Source organism: Pelodiscus sinensis, chromosome 1 (assembly GCF_052426305.1).
Source record: "Pelodiscus sinensis isolate ZL-2025 chromosome 1, ASM5242630v1, whole genome shotgun sequence".
NCBI classification, from domain to species: domain Eukaryota; kingdom Metazoa; phylum Chordata; order Testudines; family Trionychidae; genus Pelodiscus; species Pelodiscus sinensis.
This window is the reverse complement of record NC_143052.1, coordinates 149,267,835-149,288,838: the sequence shown is the minus strand read 5'-3', so window position 1 is coordinate 149,288,838 and position 21,004 is coordinate 149,267,835. Positions and strand designations below refer to the sequence as shown.

The window sequence follows — 21,004 nt, the reverse complement described above, 5'->3', positions numbered from 1 at the left end:
TCTACCCAAGGTCAGCATGGCCTTCCATGTCAACGAGCCCATAATATTATCAACATTTTTTCCTAAACCTCACGCATCCCACAGGGATGCTATGCTCCATACCCTGAACATTCACAGAACTCAGGCTTTTTATATAGCTAGAACTCTATCATTTCGGAAGTCCCCACGCCTCTTCATATCCATCACAGCATTTTCGAAGGGCACAACAATTTCCGTTCAATGTATCTCCAAATGGATATCATCACATATACCAGGATGCCATTCCCTCCGCAACAAAACATTGACAGTCCCACCAAGAGCACATTCCACTCATGCTACTGCAACCTCCATGGATTTCCTGAGCAATGTGGCCCTTAAGGACATTTATCGACCAACCAATGGTCATCAGACCACACCTTTGCCAGGCACTATGCCTAATGCCTCAACTGGCAACAGATATGGTGGTGGCTACAGCGTCCAAGCAGTGACTCTGATTCCCACCATCCACATAGGGCACAGCTTTGTAATCACCAATAGTGGAGGACACATGGGGACATCACCCGAAGAAGAAAAGGAAGTTACTCACCCTGTGCAATAACAACTGTTCTTTGAGGTGTGTCCCCCCGTGGGTCCTCCACAATCTTCCCTTCTCCCCTCTCCTCGGAGTCTTAGGGTAAGTCTAAACTACTTCCCCCCCTCTCCCGAAAGAGGGAATTTTCATATCTTCTTCTGATCACTTTTTCGAAAGCGGGTCTTTCAAAAGTGAAAGTAGTCTGGATGCGGGGTTTTTTTTTCCAGAAAAAATCCCTTTTTCGAAAAATCACGTAACCCCTTTTTTTTTTTTTTTTTTTTTTAAGGAGGAGAGGAATTTGCATATCCTCTTTCAAAAAAAAAGTAGTTTAAACATATCCTTAGTTACTCAGGCATAGATGAAGAACTGAAGATGGGGTCAGGGCCACGCATGAGGCGCCAAAACAAGGGCAGTGCAAGGCGCTCTCCGCACATGTGCAGCCCACTGACAACTGCTCAATAAAGCTCCGATTAGTGGCTCTGGGACAACCCTTCACCAACAGTGGAGCACCCACGTGGACACACCTTGAAGAACAATCATTACTGCACAGGGTGAGTAATTTCCTTTACCATACCCTTCACCATAGTATCTGAAGATAGGATTTTTAAAGGAGACTAAAGATGTTATGCACCCAAATTCAGTACAAGCTGGGCACCTAATTATTTTGCAATTCTGACCAAAGTGTCTTATAAAAGTATTAAACTAAAATAAGCCACTTGTTCTCTGTCTCTTTCCCTCATTCTGTAAGGACTTTGACTTGCTGGTTTGCTTTTTAAATATGTGACTTGGTTTATTGCGAGAAGGTTGAGCTGAAGAAGTGGGGTTTGCTCTGAAGGAGCTTATACTTGATGTCTTCCAGGAGTAATTTTTAGATTTATGGGCCAGTTATTGAAAATGCTCTATCTGCAGTATGCGATGCGATTGTTTCAGTGGAATAAGGCTGTCATCATCACACAATGTGAGGGCCTCTCACATTACCTACTGATGCCATAAAGAATTTGGAGATGACGCCCAAAACCTGGAATTTGAACTTATATCCCCCCCGAGCCAACGCAGGCAACAGAGTTCTGTGGTGACAGACTCTCAGTGGTCTGCGGTGTTGAGCAATATGCAGCCATGTTCTGAGTCAATTACAGCTTTTAAAAAAAATCAAATTTTGAAAAGTCAATGCACATCTAAAAATACATGCAAACGGAACTGCACAGAACTTAACTTCTGCTTAGTTAAAATGCTTTATAAATCTTGGGTCTTTCCCTTTCTCCCAGCAGCTACTACTTCAGTCTCATGCATTCCAACCCAAACTTTGTCACGCTGGAGTACGATGAACTGAACTACTTCAGAAAGCTGGTTACTGTGGTAACATAGCACAGTTTGTATCTCCATGCTTTTAATCTGTTCTTTGGGGGAAAACTGGCAATCTGTTTATTTGTGCCCTCTGAAAAGGGTCATAGAGCAATGAGCCAACTATCAGGGATTGTATAGAAAGGGACATATATGAGGGTACGTCCACACTGCACCCTAAACTCAAAATAAGATACGCAATTTGCGCTACACAAATTGCGTATCTTATTTTGATTCTATTTCAGCATAGCTTAATTTGAAATTTGGCATGTCTACACGGTGCCAAATTGTGAGATAATACATTATTTTGAGACATCCCTTAACCCTCATGGAATGAGGGTTACAGGAAGGCCGAAATAGCGTGCCAGTTATTTTGAAAAATATTTCCAAATAACAGGCAGCTTGTTAAGACACAAGGTAGCTATTCTGGGATACCTCAGACATACTTCTTTCACATAAATGTGCACTATAGGATATAAAAGGTTAACCGATTAACTGGTTACCTGGTAAACATTAGGCTTACCAGCGTGTTTACCTGGTAACCAATTCACTGGCTCAGCTAGCACGACCCTCTCCACAGTGGCCATGGCCAAAGCAGTCTCCAGTGTGGCACGGCGGGCTGGCTGTGGCAGGACCCTAGCTGCAGTAGCCCCTGCCTGGAGCAGCTCTCTCTTTGCCTGGCAGGTGGCATTCTTGCCTCACAGCCCTCCACAGTTAACCACTTAACCGGTTAAACAACTAAAATTATATCATTTAACTGTTTCAATGGGGTTTAATTTTTCATGTGCTTTTATATATAAAATCAACCTATATACAAATCATATCGCTTTGCATCCTCTACCCCCTTAGTGGTGCTAACATCCAATCTTCATTTGGCCAGCTCTCTTACAAATACTTTTATACTTTCTGCCCTACACTGAGAACGCTCCCCTATGTTGATCCGTAATATCCCCCATGTTCTGCCCCTTCAATTCTCTTGTCAAGATCAACCGCCACTGTGATACATGCCACTAATAATGTTGATAGTCAATTTAAAAGAAAAACATTGATTTTATGTTTTCTACTTTTACACATGAACTTTTCAGGGCAGGGTCTGTCTGAGAAACAACAAAATCATCAATAATGGGGATTAGGTTCTTGAATGCAGCAGACTAAATCTCCACAGAAGCTAGATCAAGACTACCAAACTCATTGATAGATGAAATAAGAATGGTCACCAAAGTCACCACAATCAAGCTAAATGCAAAATCCATCTCTTCACCCAAACTCTTCTATAATAGATCCCTCGGTCATACTACTGCCACTCCTCTTAGACAATAATATTAATAAAGAACTAATACTGCTAATAACGAAATCCAAACTTCTACTCATTATCAAGGAAGGGGTGGAGAAAGAGATTGTTGTCATGGTTTTCTTACCACTCGGAGTTGAAAACTCATTTACTAACTTGAGGGGTCTTATATAGGAACCTGGTTGGATCAATAGAGAGAATTTAGTCCTAAAAGATAACTCTACCATATCCTTGAGGGTTGCACTGTGAAGTAATTTTGTTTTTATTCTGCCCTCTAGTGTCCAAAATAAAACTAAACATATCTATAGAATTATTCCCAGGGAAGACAGTAAGCCAAATTCTGCTCTTGGGTACAATAGTATGAATTTGGAGGCAGCAGAGTTGCTTTGGATTTACACTTTTGTTTCTGATCCACTAAATGAAGTTGTTTAGATGTGGACAAAAGCAAGGCTTTCCTGGTTTGAATCCCACAGGACACAGCTATCTCAACAGCTTTGCAATAGAATTATTTGAAGGGGAAACCACTATTGAAACACTTGTGTGTCAAAGGAGATGAAAGGTCTAAACACACTAAATTGCTTGAAAGTAATGAAATTTACAAAATAAATTAAATGTGAGCAAACAAAGGGTCACTTTGACAGGAACTAGGTTGATCTTATGTCCCATTTTAGATGGGACAATCCCCTTTTTGAGCTCTGTCCCAGACATCACAACTTTTTTGGCAAAACTAGGCATTTGTCCTGTCTGCTCTTGCTGTATGGAGGCCTGAAGAAACACTGAAGCAAGAGCAAATGGGACAATTTCCCAGTTTTGCTAAAACAGTCCTGATGTCTTTGACAATGGCTAAAGCCCCATGCAGCTCAGGCCATCAGTCACATAAAGCAGGGCTCAGGCAACAGCAGGCATCTTGAGCTGCATGTGGCAAGGCATGGGCCATTGGCCCTATGGAGCAGGGATTAGGCAATGTGAAGCACCTCAAGCAAGCAGTCATACCAGACAGCTCAGGTCCCATGTGGCAGGGCTCTGGCCCTTGGTCCAGTGGAGTAGGGCTCAAGCAAGTGGTGACACAGGTGGCTCTGGCCACAACTGTGCTGCTTCCCTAGTGCCCTGTTTTCACTTTAAGGAAACATGGCCACCCTAGCAGGAGACTAAGAGCTACAATTAATGAATACACAATAGCATAATTGTATGTACTCCCACATAGGAAGGTGCAGCTTGCGGAGGTAAGTACCATGACCATAGCATGCAATACTCCTGACAAAGTACAGAGTCCTATAGATGGCAATTTATACCAACAATGTCATGGACAAAGCTGGGCTCGGTACTGAACCAGCCAATCCTTAAACTCTACCCTGTGTCTCTCGAGTTGCCAACCCTCCTGGTTTTGCCAAGAAATCTCCCAGAATCATGCTATATTCCCCAGGGGCTACTGAAGCCAATCAGAGATTGTAGGCTGCTAAAGGACTGGCGGTGCAGTAGGGCTAAGGCAGGCTCTCCCTGGCTCTGGCTCCATGCAGCTCTGAGAAGTGTTCATCACATCCCTGTGGCCCCTGGACAAAGGGACAAAGTCGCTCTGTGCGCTGCCCCACCCCAAGCACCAACTCTGCAGCTTCCATTGGTTGGGAACTGCGATAGCAGTGCCTGCAGGCAGGGGCAATGCACAGAACCTAGGAGTCAGACATGCTGGTCACTTCCAGGAGCCATAAGGCAAGGAAAGAAGGGGAAGAGAGCCTGCCTCAGCCCCACTGCACCCCTGTACTGGAGTTACTTGAGGTTAAGCACCACCCAGGCAGAGTCTGCATCTCTCACCCCCTCCTGCACCCCAACCTCCTTCCCCACCCCAAATCCCCTCCCACACCCAAACTCCCTCCCAGAGCCTGCACCCCCATCACCCCTCCTGCATCCCAACACCCTCCCACACTCAAACTCTCTCCCAGTGCCTGCCCTCTATCACCCCCTTCCGCTCCACGACCTCTACCCCGTGCTCAGCCCAGAGCCCACGCCCCACAGAAGGAGGGGCACAGAGTGAGAGGGGGCAGGGGGCTTAGGCATTTGGCTGCCTCACTAGCCAGCCCCCTCCTGCAGCCAGCGCCGCCCCGCGCTCCCTGCCTTCGCGCGCAGCCCAGCCCTGCAGCTCGTGCCACTCCAGCCGCAGGCCCCTTCCACCCCGTCCCCAGCTGGCCGGCAAGGCCCCTAAGGCCGGGCAGCCACGTGACCGCTATCGGCTTCGGCCCCGCCCCAGTCGCCCGCGGACAAAGGGGGCGGAGCTAAAGGGCGGCTGTTTCCATGGCGACCGCCGCTAGCGTCTCTGTCGCTCTCTCTCCCCCCACGCACCCCCCCCCCCATCCCGCCATACGGAGAGCGCCGAGAGACAGAATAGCACGGGGGCGGCTGGGCGATGAAACGCGCCTCTGCTCCGGGATGGAGGGGCCGGGGCAGGTGAGACCCCGACGGGCTGCACCTCCCCAGACCCCCCCCCCGGTAAAACGCCCTGCCCCAGCCCCCCCCCACACACACTGCCCCAGCCCCCCACTCCCCCCCACACACACTGCCCCACTCCCCCCCCCACACACTGCCCCAGCCCCCCACTCCCCCCCCACACACACTGCCCCAGCCCCCCCCTCCCCCCCCACACACACTGCCCCAGCCCCCCACTCCCCCCCCACACACACTGCCCCAGCCCCCCACTCCCCCCCCCACACACACACTGCCCCAGGCACTGTGCCCGACTCTCCACGTGTCCCGCACACACATGGCTCCCCCAGTGCCCGCCCCCCATCACACACACGCTCCCCTGCAGCCTCTGCACAGCAGGAGCTCCCACCCCGCTGCCCTGTGGTGTCTGATCCCACGCGGATCCCCACAGCACCCCATGCAGCCATGGGAAACAGGTGTGCGAATTTGAGCCAGTCATTTCTCTCTCTTCTCTCCTGTTCTCCCCCTCCAGAAAATGGACACAGGGATATTCACTCCTTGTTATAATGTAGACTCCACAGGGCACAATGTGCTGCACAAGGGAGGTCAATATCATTATCCCCTTTTACCAGTAGAGAAACTGAGGCAGGGAAAAATCAAGTGTCTTGCCTCCAGTCACCCGGAGTACCAAATAGGTCTCCTGAGTCCTGCACCAAGATGCATACTAGTGATGTGAATGGGTACAGGCTGCTCTCGCTATAAGTACAAAATATGTTCCAAAAACTTGGACTTACAGCAAGACAATTTAAAGCAGAGAACTTTTTCCTGCAGCTGACTTCCATTTGCACAATTTTTTCTTTGTGCGATTTAAGACTGGGGAATGGCAGGACCTATAACACATCAGTTCCGACAAGCATCAAGGACTTTAGTGCAGAACGGCTGTATACCAGGGCAATTTATAGTGGGGACACCCTGTATCCAGTTAACCAGTTACCTGGTAAGCACCACCCATCCCCTTTTAATCAGTTAACCACTTAAACTTAATGTTTAGCTGGTTAATTAATTAAATAGGATTTTGCATCCCTGATGCACACTGCTGCCAAAGGATGAAAAGAACTATTTTGTATTAAATTCTCAGCTCTGTGGTTGTGTTTGCTTGCTTGCTTTCTTACTTGCTTGTTTGTTTGTTTGTTTGATTGTTTAAAAACTGGTGCCCATTAAAAACAGCAGAATTGCAGAGTCATATGTTGCTTAACCCTCTTTCTGAGCTGGAAAGGAAAGATGCTGAAATCTTGGTCCTCTGGAAGACAATGAGAGTTTTGTCATTGACTTCTATGGAGCTAGGATCTCACCTGTAAACCAGCATGTCTGGAGAAATTGAAGACTATCCAGAGAAGAGCAACAAAATGTTTAAAGGTTTAGAAAACACAACCTATGAGGGAAGACTGAAAGAACTGTGTGGCTGTGTCTACATTGGCATGATTTTGCGCAAAAGCGGCTGCTTTTGTGCAAAAACATGCTGCCTATCTACAATGGCGGGGAGTTCTTGCGCAAGAACACTGATGTTATAATGTATGAAATCAGTGCTTCTTGCGCAAGAACTATGATACTCCCGCTTAGGAATAAGCCCTCTTGCGCAACTGTTCTTGCGCAAGAGGCCAGTGTAGACAGGCAACATGAATTTCTTGCGCAAGAAAGCCCGATGCCTAAAATGGCCATCGGAGCTTCCTTGCGCAAGAGAGCGTCTACACTGGCATGGATGCTTTTGTGCAAAAGCACATCTCTTGCGCAAAAGCACATGCCAGTGTAGACGCTCTCTTGTGCAAATACTTTAACGCAAAAACTCTTGCGTTAAAAGTATTTGCACAAAATCTTGCCAATGTAGACGTAACCTGTTTTTTTAGTTTGGAAAAGAGAAGGCTGAGAAGGGACATGATAGTAGCTTTCAAGTACCTAAAAGGATGTTACAAGGAGAAGGGAGAAAAATTGTTCACCTTAACATCTAATGATAGGACAAGAAGCTATGGGCTTAAATTGCAGCAAGGGAGGTTTAGGTTGGACAATAGGAAAAACTTCCTACCTGCCTAAGTGCTGGAATAAACTGCTTAGAGAGGCTGTCACTCACTGAAGATATGTAAGAGCAGGCTAAATAAACATCTATCAGGGATGATCTAGATCAGGGTTTCCCAACCTATGGATCACAACCCAAATATGGGTCACCATTACATTTCAAAAGGGTTGCCAAGTGTCTCCCCAGGTGGCTCTGTCCCCCCCCCCCCCCCCATCCCTCTGATTTTGAATTGCCTTGGGTCACTAAGTCTTCCTGAATTGTCAAAATAGGTCCCCATCTGGAAAAGGTTGGGAACCACTGATCTAGATGGTGCTTGGTTCTACCATGAGGACAGGGGACTGAACTTGTTGACCTCTCAAGGTCCCTTCCAGTTTGAGTATTCTATGTTTTATACAAGGAACAGAAAATTCATATTTCCTTTTTCAGTCATGCTAAGAAAGAGATGAAGCTCATTCCAGTACCAGCCTCTCCCAGAAAGAGAGGTGGACAAGCCCTTGCTGTAGGAGCTGTAGCTGCAAAGTCCTATTGTCATATAATGGTACAGTAATGTAATGTGTCTAGTAAGCAATTCTATGCATTTAACACTTTTTTATGTTAAATCTTTTAGCCAGAGCCTGAAGAAGCTAGAATGGATGAAGTGCAGGAGCTTGCGGAATCACCAGCAGCAGTGATTGAGTCATCTGTCGACCAGTCACCAGTAGTCGAATCGCCAGCGTCGGTGGACCAACCACCTATAGTCGAATTGCCAACATCAGAGTTACCGACAGATGAATTGTCAGAGTCCGTGGCCACATTAGCCATGGTTGAATTGTCAGAGTCAGATAACAAATCATTCATGACTGACTTACCAACAACTGAGGTCAAAACACCTGTGTATGAATTGTCACCATCTGTGGTCAAGCCACCTGAGGCTGAACCTGCAAAGACAGAAGTTGAAGCACCTGAGGCTGAATCGGCAGAAGTGGTCAAATCACCTGAGGCAGAAACGCCTGTGGTGTATGAAGATCCCTTTGAAGTTTCCGTTAGGTACATGGAGAAACATAACATTCTGCAGATATTTCAGGTGAACTTTTCTGTTCCATCTCCTCTTCTCCTAGTGACCCGCTTGAGAAACAGAACCTCCCACATTGAGCCAGGAAGGAGCATATCCTTCTTCCTGTGGATCCTACTGGGAGGCAGGGAGGCAAGGCAGTGAGTGTTTTTGAGAAGGGTGGAGGGCTGAGTTCTTCATCTCCTTTGACTACTGCAGAGGAAGGGACCTGGCAGTATTTTTCTTTGGCTACGTCTACAGTGCAAGTTTCTTTTGTACTAAGCTTTTACAGCGGGTCCTGCCTCACAGGTCCAGAGGTGCCGAAGGAACCATGCTTCTCACCTTCCCGCCCCACATCCCACAGTCAAGCAGGCAAGGGAAGCTTCCAGCCACACTGGGATCCCATGGCCAGGAGAGGGGCTTCCATCGGGGCCCCACACACACCTGCGCCTGACAGCGCTGTCCCCGGGAGCAGGTGGTGCCTCGAGCGTGCAGGCATGCCCGTGTGCGGCACTCCTCAGTCTGTGTATGGGCATGTGTGTGCCCTTGTCCCCAGCTTGCTTCCAGCAGTGGCTGGTGGTGGGAGGGCATCCCTCTCCAGAGTCAGACCTGTGTGTGGCCTCCCCAAAGCCTATGAACAGGAGCCCAGGGGAGTCCAGGGCTGCCTTGTGGGGCTGAGTGCTGCAGACTGGCTCTGCACGTGCATCCACATGCGCAGACTGCAGTGTGAGGGCCAGGCCGAGAAGGCCAAGCGACAATAGCACCTCAGTGCTTGCCACCTCCACATTGTGTGTGTGAAAAACTAAGAGCACTCACCTGATAATCCCTCCCCAACCTCAGAGGATGCCTGGGCGACGTCCTGGCCCTGGAGTACCAGCTCCAGGCTTAGGGTGATGGTGCTGGCCGTTTCCTCCTCTTCCTTCTCCTCCTCCTCGTCCTCTGGGACCTCTGCCCAGGCAATGATGGGAGTCTCCAGCCCCGAGTCCACAACAAGGGATGGGAAAGGGGCTGCACCACTGTGATGTAGTGTGGGTACCTTGCTGGTTGCTAGGCTTGGGCTGTGAGCGACCCCCACTGGCTGCTGTCTGTACCATGGCCCAGCAGAGTAGCTGATGGGACAGGGAGGTAACCTGTTCTACCAGTTACCTCTCAGGGAGAGGAACAAAGGAAGTTGAAATGCCGCCCCTGGCTGGGGGGCAGGGCTGGAAGGGATAGTTAGTTAGTGTCTGTCTGGGAAGCAGGGGAGAAGGAGCTAGGGAGGGGGCTGGGATTGTAGGGCCCAGCCACCCCCCATCTCAAGGGGGGGCACTGAGGCCTCCTAGCCCCAGTTCCTGTAATCAGATTACATCTGTGCTGTGCTATATCCTGGAGAAGCAATAAACTCCCTCTATTCTACTGGCTGGTGGAGTCTGTTCGTGCCACTATGGGGGTGAAGGAGGCGGGGGACCCTGATGTCCCATCACAACCACCCCCCAGGATGTGGTAGAGCTTGCTGGAATAGGGGCAGGAGTGCGGTTCTGCGCTGGAGTGAGAGTTGTGCTCCCTGGGCCTGGAATAGCCCTGCCACAGCTCCTTAACTTGGCTGCACACCTGTTCAGGGTTCCTGGGGTGGTGGCCTCTTGTGGCCAGGGCCTTGGCCATCCAGCCATAGATATTGGCGTTGTGCTGTCTGGAGCGGAGATCCTGGAGGATCTTCTCCTCACCCCACACCTCCAGGAGGGCCAGGATCTCCACCCCAGATCATGACGGCACATGCCTTTTTGTGCTCCTGGGTGCCCTGGGCATGCTTCCTGTGAGGGCCGGTGGGCTCTCGGGGGGGCTCGTGGCTGGGACATTGGTGTCCGCAAGTCAGGAATCGGAAGCCGTGCAGTGAGGTGCAGCTCCCAGGGCCAGCTTACTGCTACAAGCCTTGTCCCAAGCGCCTGTGGCTTTAAGAGCTACCTGGAGATAGGAACTATAGAGTTGTGATGAGTTTGGATGGAGTGGCCAGCAGGGCACCTGTGTTATTTCCTGGAGGCCTCTTTTTTCCAAAGAACTCCCTCTTCTGCATCCACGCACACCTTTTTCCGAAAAGGTGTTCTTCCTTGTAGAAAAAGGTTTTTACCAATGTCGGAAAAACCCCTCCATTCTTTTGACTATTTGTCAAAAGAATGCAATGGCAGTGTGGACAAAAGCATTGTTTTTCTGGAATAGCGCCCATTATTCTGGAAAAATGCTACAGTGTAGACATACCCTTTATCAGCCAACATCCTGCTCATGGTCCTGTTATGCTTCAGTATGTCTACTGCTAAAAACAATAGATTAAATATTTAAAATCCGGGAACAGAAGTTAGATTTAGTGGGTGGCAATTATCTGGATCACTCTTCTTTCCTTTTCAGCAGAGCAGTAACACACTCAACCCTTTGTGCCTCCACCATTTTTCAGGGGTTCTGAACAATAATTGCCAGTGGTTGCATAACTTAATAACCAATTCCCATGACATATTATCCAGTCCAGCTCTTTTGTATTTGTTTGCATTTTCCAAACATTCCTGTGTCTGTTTCTATCATTACCAGTATTTACCAGCCCCTCGTTACTTGTTACACTGCTTTATTTTCATGAACATTAGTACCACATCCCAAATATTCTGGAATCTCATCCCAAAGGACAGGGCATCCCTGCCCTCCGCAGAACTTACCTGCCTTCATCATGAATATAAAGCTCTCACTTTCTCTCACAGGAGATCACTGAAAACTTGGTGTATGAGAAACCAGATGACCCCTTGCAGTTCATGTTGCTGCAGGTATGGAGGATTTTTGGGGGTGTTTGTGTGGGGTGTATGTGTGGGGTGGTCTGTAGCAGAATCCTGTTGTGACTGAGCAGGCTGGAGCTGCCGTGAAGCCATGAATGTTCCTATTACCATGGGTCTTGGCACGCTGAAGGGGCAGGTTATGACTGGGGAAGAATGCCCTGGACAACAGGGTCTGAATGTTTTAAAGGAGTCAGGTTGGGGAAACAAGCCTGGAGGATAGAGCTGTTGTGCAGAAGGGAAAGATATAGCAGGAGACCATGTCCTACAAGACAGCGTCTGTAATTGTGAGGAGATCATAGGCAGAGAATGGTCTGTCAGCAATGAGAGGGTTTTAAAATACAGAGAACTAAAAGCTTGTGGCGCAAGAAGGAGTGAAAATGGGGAGAGAAGGGGGAGTACAACAGGATATATGAGGGGATTACAGTAAAGACAGAAGATAAATCACAGAAATAAGATCCCTTCCATCACTCCCCTCCTCCAGGGAGACACACACCTTGTCCTGTGTACTTCAGATTTCAGAGCTGTCAAAAGTGGTTGAGATGCTATCTCTGGGCTCCAGTGTTATGGCATCGGAAGGTGACTTGATCACGGTCTTCTTCTCCCCAGGTGCAGTCCATGATGAACCAGCACCTGGAAAAGGAGGAAGAGGAAAAGGAAGAGGAGGAGCTGGGTAGTGACAGCTTCTACAAAGAAGAGGACTTTCCTGGTGTCCACCAATGACCTTGCAGCCTAGTTATTGGCACAGGGCCTCTGGCTAGCACTGGGCTCTTATGCTTGGTGGAAATGGTTTTGAACAGATCTGACGGTAACTGTTTCATGGCTTCTCTTGTTCTGGATGCTGTGCTTCCTCCTGCTTGTAAAGTAGGCAACTGCGTGTCATTATCAATACACAGACCTAAGAAACCTGTATAAATACACACACACAATGTGTGTGTGTGTTATGCATGCAAACGCAAGTGTTCAGATTCCACAGTTTGTACACATAGAGGCTACATTTCGGCACACACAGACCCTACAGCTCTGATTGCACATGTGCACAGACCATAGCACAAACCCACAGTAATCAGACTTGATGGACATATACCTAACCAACCCTTGAACACTTACCCATGTCTCTACTTTCTGTGATCTTTTGTGGTGACTGGTCTATCCCAACCTGTCATATAACAATCCACTATAAAACAGTGTGGAACTCTAGTGTCCACAGTAAGGGTGGGGTGGGGAAGGAGCTGTCTCTGTACTGTACCCTTCCAGAAGCCCTTGTGCCCCACACTAGAAGGGGTTATCATTATGCTTCTCTCCAGAGTCCCCCAGCCCCATAATCAAATGGACAGTTTCCCCCTCTGCTATCGGTGCTGAGTTCAGATTACTCTGTCCTTTTGTACTCTGCTCCCTGTCATGGCATGTACAATTCCTCCACACACACATCTAGGAGGTGAAAGTCTCAGGGGACAGCCAAGTATAATGAGCTTTCATGGGCAAAATCCACTTCCTCAGAGGAGAGTCATCTTATTCTCTCGTCTGAGGAAGTGGGTTTTGCCTGCAAAAGCTCATGGAAACTAGGAGGTAAAGTTAAGGTTGCAGGCACATATAAGTGGCTACAGAGCAAATCATCTCTTGAAAATGCTAGTTGAATAAAAACCAAAATAAGTGTTAGAAACCCAGAAAATTCAGAGTTAAAGGGTACTTCTCAAACAAGTAACTCAAATTACTGTTATCTAGCTATCAATCAAGTTACTTATATATTCCTCATCACCATAGTATCTGAGTACCTATCTCCGCCCCCTTAGAAATGTCTGCCTACACTGCATGACAAAAAAGATGGTATTGAAAATGTGCACTGTGGAACACAGGCATTATCATTTATTTCATGCATACCTGTCTCCTGTACTTAGTGTACTGTTTTGGCACCACACTGACTTTTGTTCTTTTTAGGTAAGTGCTTTAATTTAATTTAACCTAAGTCTTTGAGATTTGTATATAGTCACATGCTAGCTCTGTAGCTAATGACACTTGAATAGATAGATAAGGCCGGTGCTTTCCACTCAAGCATCTTTATGCATTAATAAATATTAGTTAATTACTATATTCTGTTTTAGAGGCAGGTGAGTACCATCTCTTTTACAAGTAGAGCATGATCCTGCAAGGCATGGAAGGTCAGATTTGTATAGGTCTTTGGGTATCTGAAGATGCTTACAAGCACCCAGTGGTTTTTAAAAATGCCTTGAGCAGGTTAGGTACTTAACTCCTATTGAATCACCCAGGCGCTTTTGAAATTCCCATTCGGTGTATAGCTGGCCCTGCGTGCCCTCAGCACCTAAAAGAATCGGACCCTTAATGAAATGAGGAAAGTGATTGTTTTCAGCCTAGTATTTGTCTAATCAAGACTCTGGAAAACCCTTTGATGTGCACTATATATGGCTGTTAGCAAAGCTAGAAAGTAGCAGAATTACTGTATGATTAAACAGAGGTTTTCTAGCGTTTTATGACCATCTATCCAAGGACATTTTATTTGAGTTGGATAAGTTAGTGTGTGTTTCGGGGGTGGGGGGGTTCAGGACATTGCTGTGAAACAGAGTTGCCCTGCTTAAAAATGCAACTTTAGCTCTGAATGTACTGGGTTTCTAACGTTTAAGCACTGTTGTTTGTATTTTTAATTTCTTACATTCCTGAAGGGTCATATGCATTCAAACCACTGATGTATCTTCAGCCTTAATTCCACATTACTGCAGTTTTTTTCTGGGGGGAATTACCTCAGTTCCTTGTAAGTGGTCCTCAGGTAGGCTGGAGACAAGTCCCATTCTCACACATCCTATGACCTTTGCAAGAGGGCTGGTGCAAACTGGCCATTCTTAGGAGGCCATGGGTAAGGAATACCAATTTAGTCTGCTGATCACATCATCTCCTACTGCTAACATTTCTGTCCTTTATTGAGAGGAGTCTTCACAGTCCTTCCAAAGGGAGCTGAACTCCTGAAAATGTCTGTACATTCATAGGAACACTGCTTCTCTCCAGGAGGCACCAGAAGATGTACAGAAATTCAGTTCCATTCCTTTCAACTGCGTGATGTTTGAAGGATTGGAGCTGGCCAGGCATCTTATGGCTGGCAAGAAAGTTGGAGTGGGGATAGTAGGGCTATGTCTATCCTGCAACGTTTTTGCGCAAAAAATGGCCATTTTGTGCAAAAACCTGCAGAGCATCCACACCTCAAATGTGCTTTTGCACAAGTAAATTGGCAGTAAAATGGCAGAACAGAGGGCTTTTGCCGGTGTAGGTAAACCTCCTTCTACGAGGCATAACTCCCTGAGAACAGGGCTTTGATGGGGCATTCCTGATCCCCTTCCTCAGAACCTCCTGAGACTCATAGAAATAGGGAGAGCCACTTGTGAACCTTCTAATGGAAAAATCTTTTCCCCCCTTTGACGAGCCTTCCTACTTGACTACATTACACTTTTAGCTTGATCTCTGCAAAGAAAAGGGCTGGACACTTACTTTTTTTTTTTTAATGAAAACTATAGTCCAGCAATCATGTGATGTCCTATTTGCAGATTGTCAGAGCTAACTTTCCTGGCAACGTTACAGAATGAAATTTAAATAACTCTTAAAATCAGATTTTAAAAACTACCTTTTGGACTTGGGTATCTCAGCTAAGGGAATTCAGTAAAGTAAATGTTAGCACTGCCCTTTCTTTCAGAATGATGTGGAACGCTGGACAGCTCTAGTTAGGATGTCGTAAATCAGAACCCCCTTGTCATATTTGCATCAGAGTTAGAAAAAAACTAAAAATCTACCTCATCCACAGATATAACAGATAATTTCGAAGGTGATATGCCTCATGGGGCAGAGTGTGGGGGGAGTGTGGATTTTATCAAGGAAGTGAGGAGACAAAACTGCATTTAAAATGGAAACTCAGTTGCAGCCTTGCCTTTGGAATGGCTGTCCCTGTTCTGTAATGTTTCCCCCAATGGATTCCTGTTGATAAGTGCATACAAACAGGATACAAAGTGGCACAACTGTCTCTAATAGCAACCAGCACACTTCTGTTTGTCTTCAATGCTCTGAAGGAACTCGCAGTTTACTGTGGGACATAGTCCCTTCTCCCAGACTATTTCATATACCAGGGGTGGGAAACCTAAGGCCTGGGTGCCAGATGCAGCCCCAGCTTGCCTGGAGCCAGTCCAAGGCTCAGCACTACCCCCAGCATTGGGGAGCCCATGCTGTTGAGGAGTGGGGGTGGTTGATTGTTTCTCTCTTGTGTGCAGCCCCCAACTGATTTTTCTGTGGGTTGGTGGCCCTGACCCAAAAAAGGTTCCCCACACCTCTCATATACACATCTGTCCCCTCTATATAGGTTCTTAAACTGTCCTCATCAACGTAGCCTCTGAGCACTTTCCAGTGACGTATTATACTTTGTTACTAACATTTGTTAAATGTTCTCCTCTCCCCTGCTGGGAGAGTGAGAGAATGTGTGCAATAGGAGGAGTGTCTTGATGAAGTGGGATTTGGGGGGCTTTGTTTGATCGATGCATACACTGCTCTGCGCTTGGAAATGAAAGTGGTGAGGTTTGCAGTGGTCCTTAGCTCCTAAGGCAGTTCATGCCACTGTCTAGGGCCAGCAGCCGAGAAAGCTCTGTCATCTGCATAGATAGGCTTTATCTCTGTGGCAGAAAGGCCCATTGTATGATATATACACACAGGACACTCAACACCGACATGAGATTGAGCTGGTGGGGCTCATGGTCATAAGAGTGAACCCTTGGCTGAAAGATGACCCCATGGGCAGAACTTGTCGGGACTACCCACAAAGAAACCTTATCCGCCTCCAAACTGACTGGTTAGATCTGAGGCCAAGAACAGAATTTTTTGCAACATCTCTGCATGGAACTCAGGATGAGTCAGGCTCCCTAACAATATGAAAGAGTTACCTGAGTGCCGCCCCTGATCATGTGCATGGAAATGGCATATCTCTGTTGATTAAAGTTCTTTTGCAAAGATCAGACAGAATGTGTAACTGGACTGTCTCTTCAATGGCCGACTTCTATGGCGTGGTGCATTACTGGTTGGTAAAACACATTGGTATGGAATAATCACTGTGTGACACTTTGTAAAGCAGGTGTATCTCTGTTGATGTCAGAGGTGTTATATGGGTATAGAACTTTGATTAGTCAGTGGTGAGTCAGGTCTCTAGTCTTTTGGGGCCAAAGTTAGAGCCCTGTCTAGAACCCATATACACATGACTAGTACTCTTAGGGGCTTGTGACAGAGCACTCTATTTGCTGCTTGTTACCATCTCCTCCTGGCAGCTGTGGGGATTAGCTCTGCCAGGCTAACACCCCTTCCTAATAGTTGCACCCTTTCACAGTCTCTCTCACCTGTAGCCCTTCTGTCTCTCCAGGAACTGCAGTTTCCTTTTTGTGGCTCAGCCTTCCATCCAGGTGTGACGTAGTGGGGGTACTTGCTGGGCTGTGGTGACCCCTGCTGTCTGGAGCAAGACCCAGCAGGGAAAACCTCGCTAGGCAGAGGTAATGCCAAACTTGTTGAACCAGTGGCCAGACACCCCCATGGAGAGGAACAAAGGAAGGTGGATGCTGCCCTGGCTGGGGGGCAGGGCTGCAAGGGAATTTAGTTAGTTACTGTGGGAGAGCATGGAGGAGAGCCTAGGAGAAGGGGCTGGAGTTTAGGGGCCCAGTCTCCCCCATCTCAAGGGGGCCTGAGGCATCCTAGCCCAGCTCTGTGACCAGACTACATCTGTGCTGTGCTGTATCCTGGAGAGGCAATAAACTTCCTCTATTCCACCGGCTGGTGAAGTCTGTTTGTGCCATTTCGGGGTGCAGGAGACGGGGAACCCCCAACGCGCCGTCACACCAGGTCTCTACTTAGTTTCCCCTTCCAGGGTGTTTTTCAGAGTCTCTCTCCATAAGCAGGCCTCATAGGCACTAACCTGGCTGTGTCACTCCTGCAGTAACCACAGCAGTCTCCTTAGTCACTGCCCTGTAGTGATACCTCTTCACAGTGGTTGGCAGAGGAACCCAGGCCCACCCTCTGCTTTTTAGGGAACACTCCAGGTTTCTGCAATGAACAGTTAAGGTGTGCATCTACACAGCCTTATTGCTCTCACTTCCAGACTCCTTCCTACCATCCTTCCTGTGCTTCTCCTCTGCAGGGAGAGGGGCCACATGCTTTCTCTATGCTGCTCCCCACACTTATGCTAGCCTGTTGTCTTTATAGAAGCCTCACCCATTCCCTCACAGGTGCACTTCCTTCTCATTGGCCCCCTCCACAGAGCCTAGAGCCTTGTCTACACTACCTTTTGCCCACAAAACAGGGGAGGTGTCCACACTACAGCTACTTTTGGCGGCAAAACTCTGCTGCTTTGCTGACAAGAGTCATAAGACATTTTTGTGGCAAAGTTAAAGCAACAAAGCATCAGCGTAGATGCTGCTGTTTATTTTGTCAACAGAGCAGGCTCCCACAGGTATCTCACCATGGCCACAGTGACTGTTCCACTCAGTGTTTTGTCATCTGTGCTGCCCTGCAGTCATGCACCCCTGCCCTATCTGACAGCTGAGCGTGCTAGCTAATCATTGATGTGGAATGTTCCTGATCTGCCCTAGCCTAGGAACACAGGGGAAGGCAGATTGCTGCTGCAGGGATGGGGTGGGAACAGACAGAAATTCCACAGCACAGAGAGCTCACAGAGCTGCTCAGGACACCACTCCCAGAGGACTCAGAGGCTACATCTATACTACGAGTTTTCTGGACAAAAAATATGCTAACGAGGGACTCATTTGCATGAGTCACAATCTCATTTCATAGAATCATAGAACCATAGAGCTGGAAGGGACCTCAGAAGGCCATCAACTCCAGCCCCACAGGACCAATCTCAATTGGATCCCAAGATCCTTATGCCCCAGTAAAGGATGTTTTTGCGCAAAAAGAAAACGTCCACACTGCTTGTTTTTGTGCAAAAACTCCAGCACAAAAACGGATTGGCAGAAAACATGCAAATGAGATCACAACTCATGCAAATGAGTCCCTCAATAGCATATTTTCTGCCAAGAAAACTCATAGTGTAGACATAGTCAGAGGGTATCACAAAACCATAGGCAGACAGGTGGAGCAAGCCGCTTTTGTGAGAGACTACTATGTCATGCAGAGCTGGGGTACTTATGTCCCTCAGCGGGGGGTTTTTCACACCCCTGAGCAACATATGTGATACTGACAAAATGAAAGTGTAGATATGGCCTTATTCTGTTATCAGATCAATGGAGTCCCATTTGTGCCACCTCTGGAGTAGGAATGTATTTGACAGAGAAGCAACTAATAGCAGAGACAGAGAAGTCTTGCATGGAAAAAGTCTGGTAACAGCCAGAGAATGCTTAAGCTGAGTTCTGTGGTACCTTGCTATGAAAGTTAACGGTCAAATCCAAGTAGAGGGGGGAAAGTTTGGTGTCTGTTCTCTACTGGGAGTTGCATGATGGCTTACAATGAAAATACAGCACATCAGCCGGCCCATGTCCCATCTTTAATGCTGCTGAGCTCCTTTATGAAAAGTGTTCTTCCTTTTACCCTTTCATTTTAATCTGGGTGCAAGGCAAGAATGAGCCCTCTATGGACCATTTCCACAGCAAGCTGCAAGACTCAACTTTACTCAGAAGCCTTCTGTAACAATTTAAGGCAACTGCACCTGTATTTATCCCATGGTTGAAATCTTGGGACTCTAGAACAAGTTATCAGCCAACAATCACTCTCTCCTCAGGGCATAGCTTCAAAGGCTGGGTTTTTGAATACTGGGGGAGGGGTTAATTTGCATACAGCCACGGGAAATACACTTCAAGTGTTTTATCCCAGAAGTTGATTCTTTATGAGCCACATCATCCAATACACTATCGAAGCCCATAGTACTTTTGCATTTAATACAATGGACTCTAAAAGTCTTAAACTTATTTCAATAAGATTTTCCCCAAGATTGTGTAGAAAATTGCCATATCCCACACTCACTCTCTCAATAACAAAAGCTAAAGAATAACCTGAAGACAGAGTAGGACGAATAAGAAAGGGGAGACTTTTATGAACTATTTCAATGTAGTCTTCATTTTTAATCTGAAACTGATTGCAGCCTGTATACTGAGGGGTGCATCAGAAATATTTTAGACAAATAAATGGACAGACAGCTGCTCTTATCCAGCCCACTAAGAACTGGCTGTGATTATGTTCAGGGTACCTATACCTTTAGGATATGTCTACCCAGCAATGTTATTATGGAATAATTGATGTTAATCCATAATAACCTAGTGCACATCTACACTACAAGCCTTTATTTCGAAATAATACCGAGCTGGAGAACTTCTTATTCCAACTCCTGTAACCCTCATTTTGTGAGGAGTAAGGGAAGTGGAAGGAAGAGTTTTGTTCTTCCTTTGACATGCTGCTGTGTAAACAGCACCAAAAGCCAAAATAAGCTATTTTGACTTCAGCTACACAATTGACATGCCTGAAATTGCTTAACTTATTCCAACTTTAGCCTTGCTGTGTAGATGTATCCTTACTTCTCTAGCTGGAGGGATGACCAGTGACTAATGTAAGGCAGTTACTTCCCCTCAGAAGCTAGGAAGGCCACCTCAATGGCCAGAATCCAAGAGAGCCTGGGGTGAGCTATAACTTGGAAATCCAGAACATAAAAAGGGAAAGTAATTTCCTTAACAGCAGTGGAATTATACTAGGAAAGAGTCAAACAACATTTTGTGGTTGCTTTTTGCCCTTCACTACCTCTGGCAAAACCTAAATTAATTTCCTGATTCTAGTCACTCATTCCTCAAGGTAGCAGGGGATGAGAGACATACAGCCAGCACATTAAGGCTTTGTCTTAATGAAAAAATGATTAAAGGTCTAGAATACATGACCTATGAAGGGGAGACTGAAAGAATTGGGTTTGTTTAGTTTAGAAAAGAGAAGCCTGAGAGGGGACAAGATAGCAGTTTTCAAGTATTTAAAAGGGTGTTACAAGGAGGAGGGAGAAAAATTGTTCTCCTTGGCCTCTGACGATTGGACCAGAAGCAGCAAGGGAGGTTTAGATTGATCATTAGGAAAAACTGCCTTAGGGTATGTCTAGACTACAGGCTTTTGTCGACAGAGGCTTTGTCAACGACAAAGCTTCTGTCGACAAAGAGTGTCTAGACTACATCCAGTTCTGTCGACAAAGCAAGCCACTTATGGTCCAATCATAAGAGGCCAAGGAAAACAATTTTTCTCCCTCCTCCTTGTAACACCTTTTTAAATACTTGAAAACTGCTATCATGTCCCCTCTCAGTCTTCTCTTTTCTAAACTAAACAAACCCAAACCCAGAAATCTGTCGACAAAAGGCGTTATTCCTCGTGGAATGAGGTTTACCACCGTCGACAAAACTGCCGAGTTCTGTCGACATTATGTCGACAGAACTCAGCAGTAGTATAGACGCAGGTATAGTTTTGTCGACAAAACCCTGTAGTCTAGACACACTCTTACTGTCAGGGT

At 46.9% G+C, this 21,004-nt stretch overlaps 1 protein-coding gene and 1 long non-coding RNA gene across 3 annotated transcripts; one reads left to right on the top strand and one right to left on the bottom strand.

Moving 5' to 3' along the window:
• The first annotated feature begins 5,472 nt into the window (after positions 1-5,472).
• On the top strand, positions 5,473-12,304 carry TEX55 (testis expressed 55). Of its 2 annotated transcripts, XM_075905908.2 has the most exons (5): positions 5,517-5,621; positions 6,429-6,594; positions 8,276-8,731; positions 11,419-11,481; positions 12,097-12,304. In XM_075905908.2, exons 2-5 carry the CDS (start codon positions 6,478-6,480, stop codon positions 12,208-12,210), a joined length of 750 nt encoding a protein of 249 aa, XP_075762023.2. In that variant the 5' UTR covers positions 5,517-5,621; positions 6,429-6,477; the 3' UTR covers positions 12,211-12,304. The 2 variants fall into 2 exon arrangements, with proteins under 2 accessions (XP_075762034.2, XP_075762023.2); XM_075905919.2 differs by lacking the exon at positions 6,429-6,594 and having other exon boundaries at positions 5,473-5,621.
• Positions 8,262-9,812, bottom strand: LOC112547197 (uncharacterized). Its single transcript, XR_012897249.2, has 3 exons — positions 9,515-9,812; positions 8,517-8,585; positions 8,262-8,399 (listed from the first exon to the last, which is right to left on the bottom strand). It is a non-coding gene; the product is annotated as an uncharacterized LOC112547197 (long non-coding RNA).
• Positions 12,305-21,004: the final 8,700 nt, after the last annotated feature.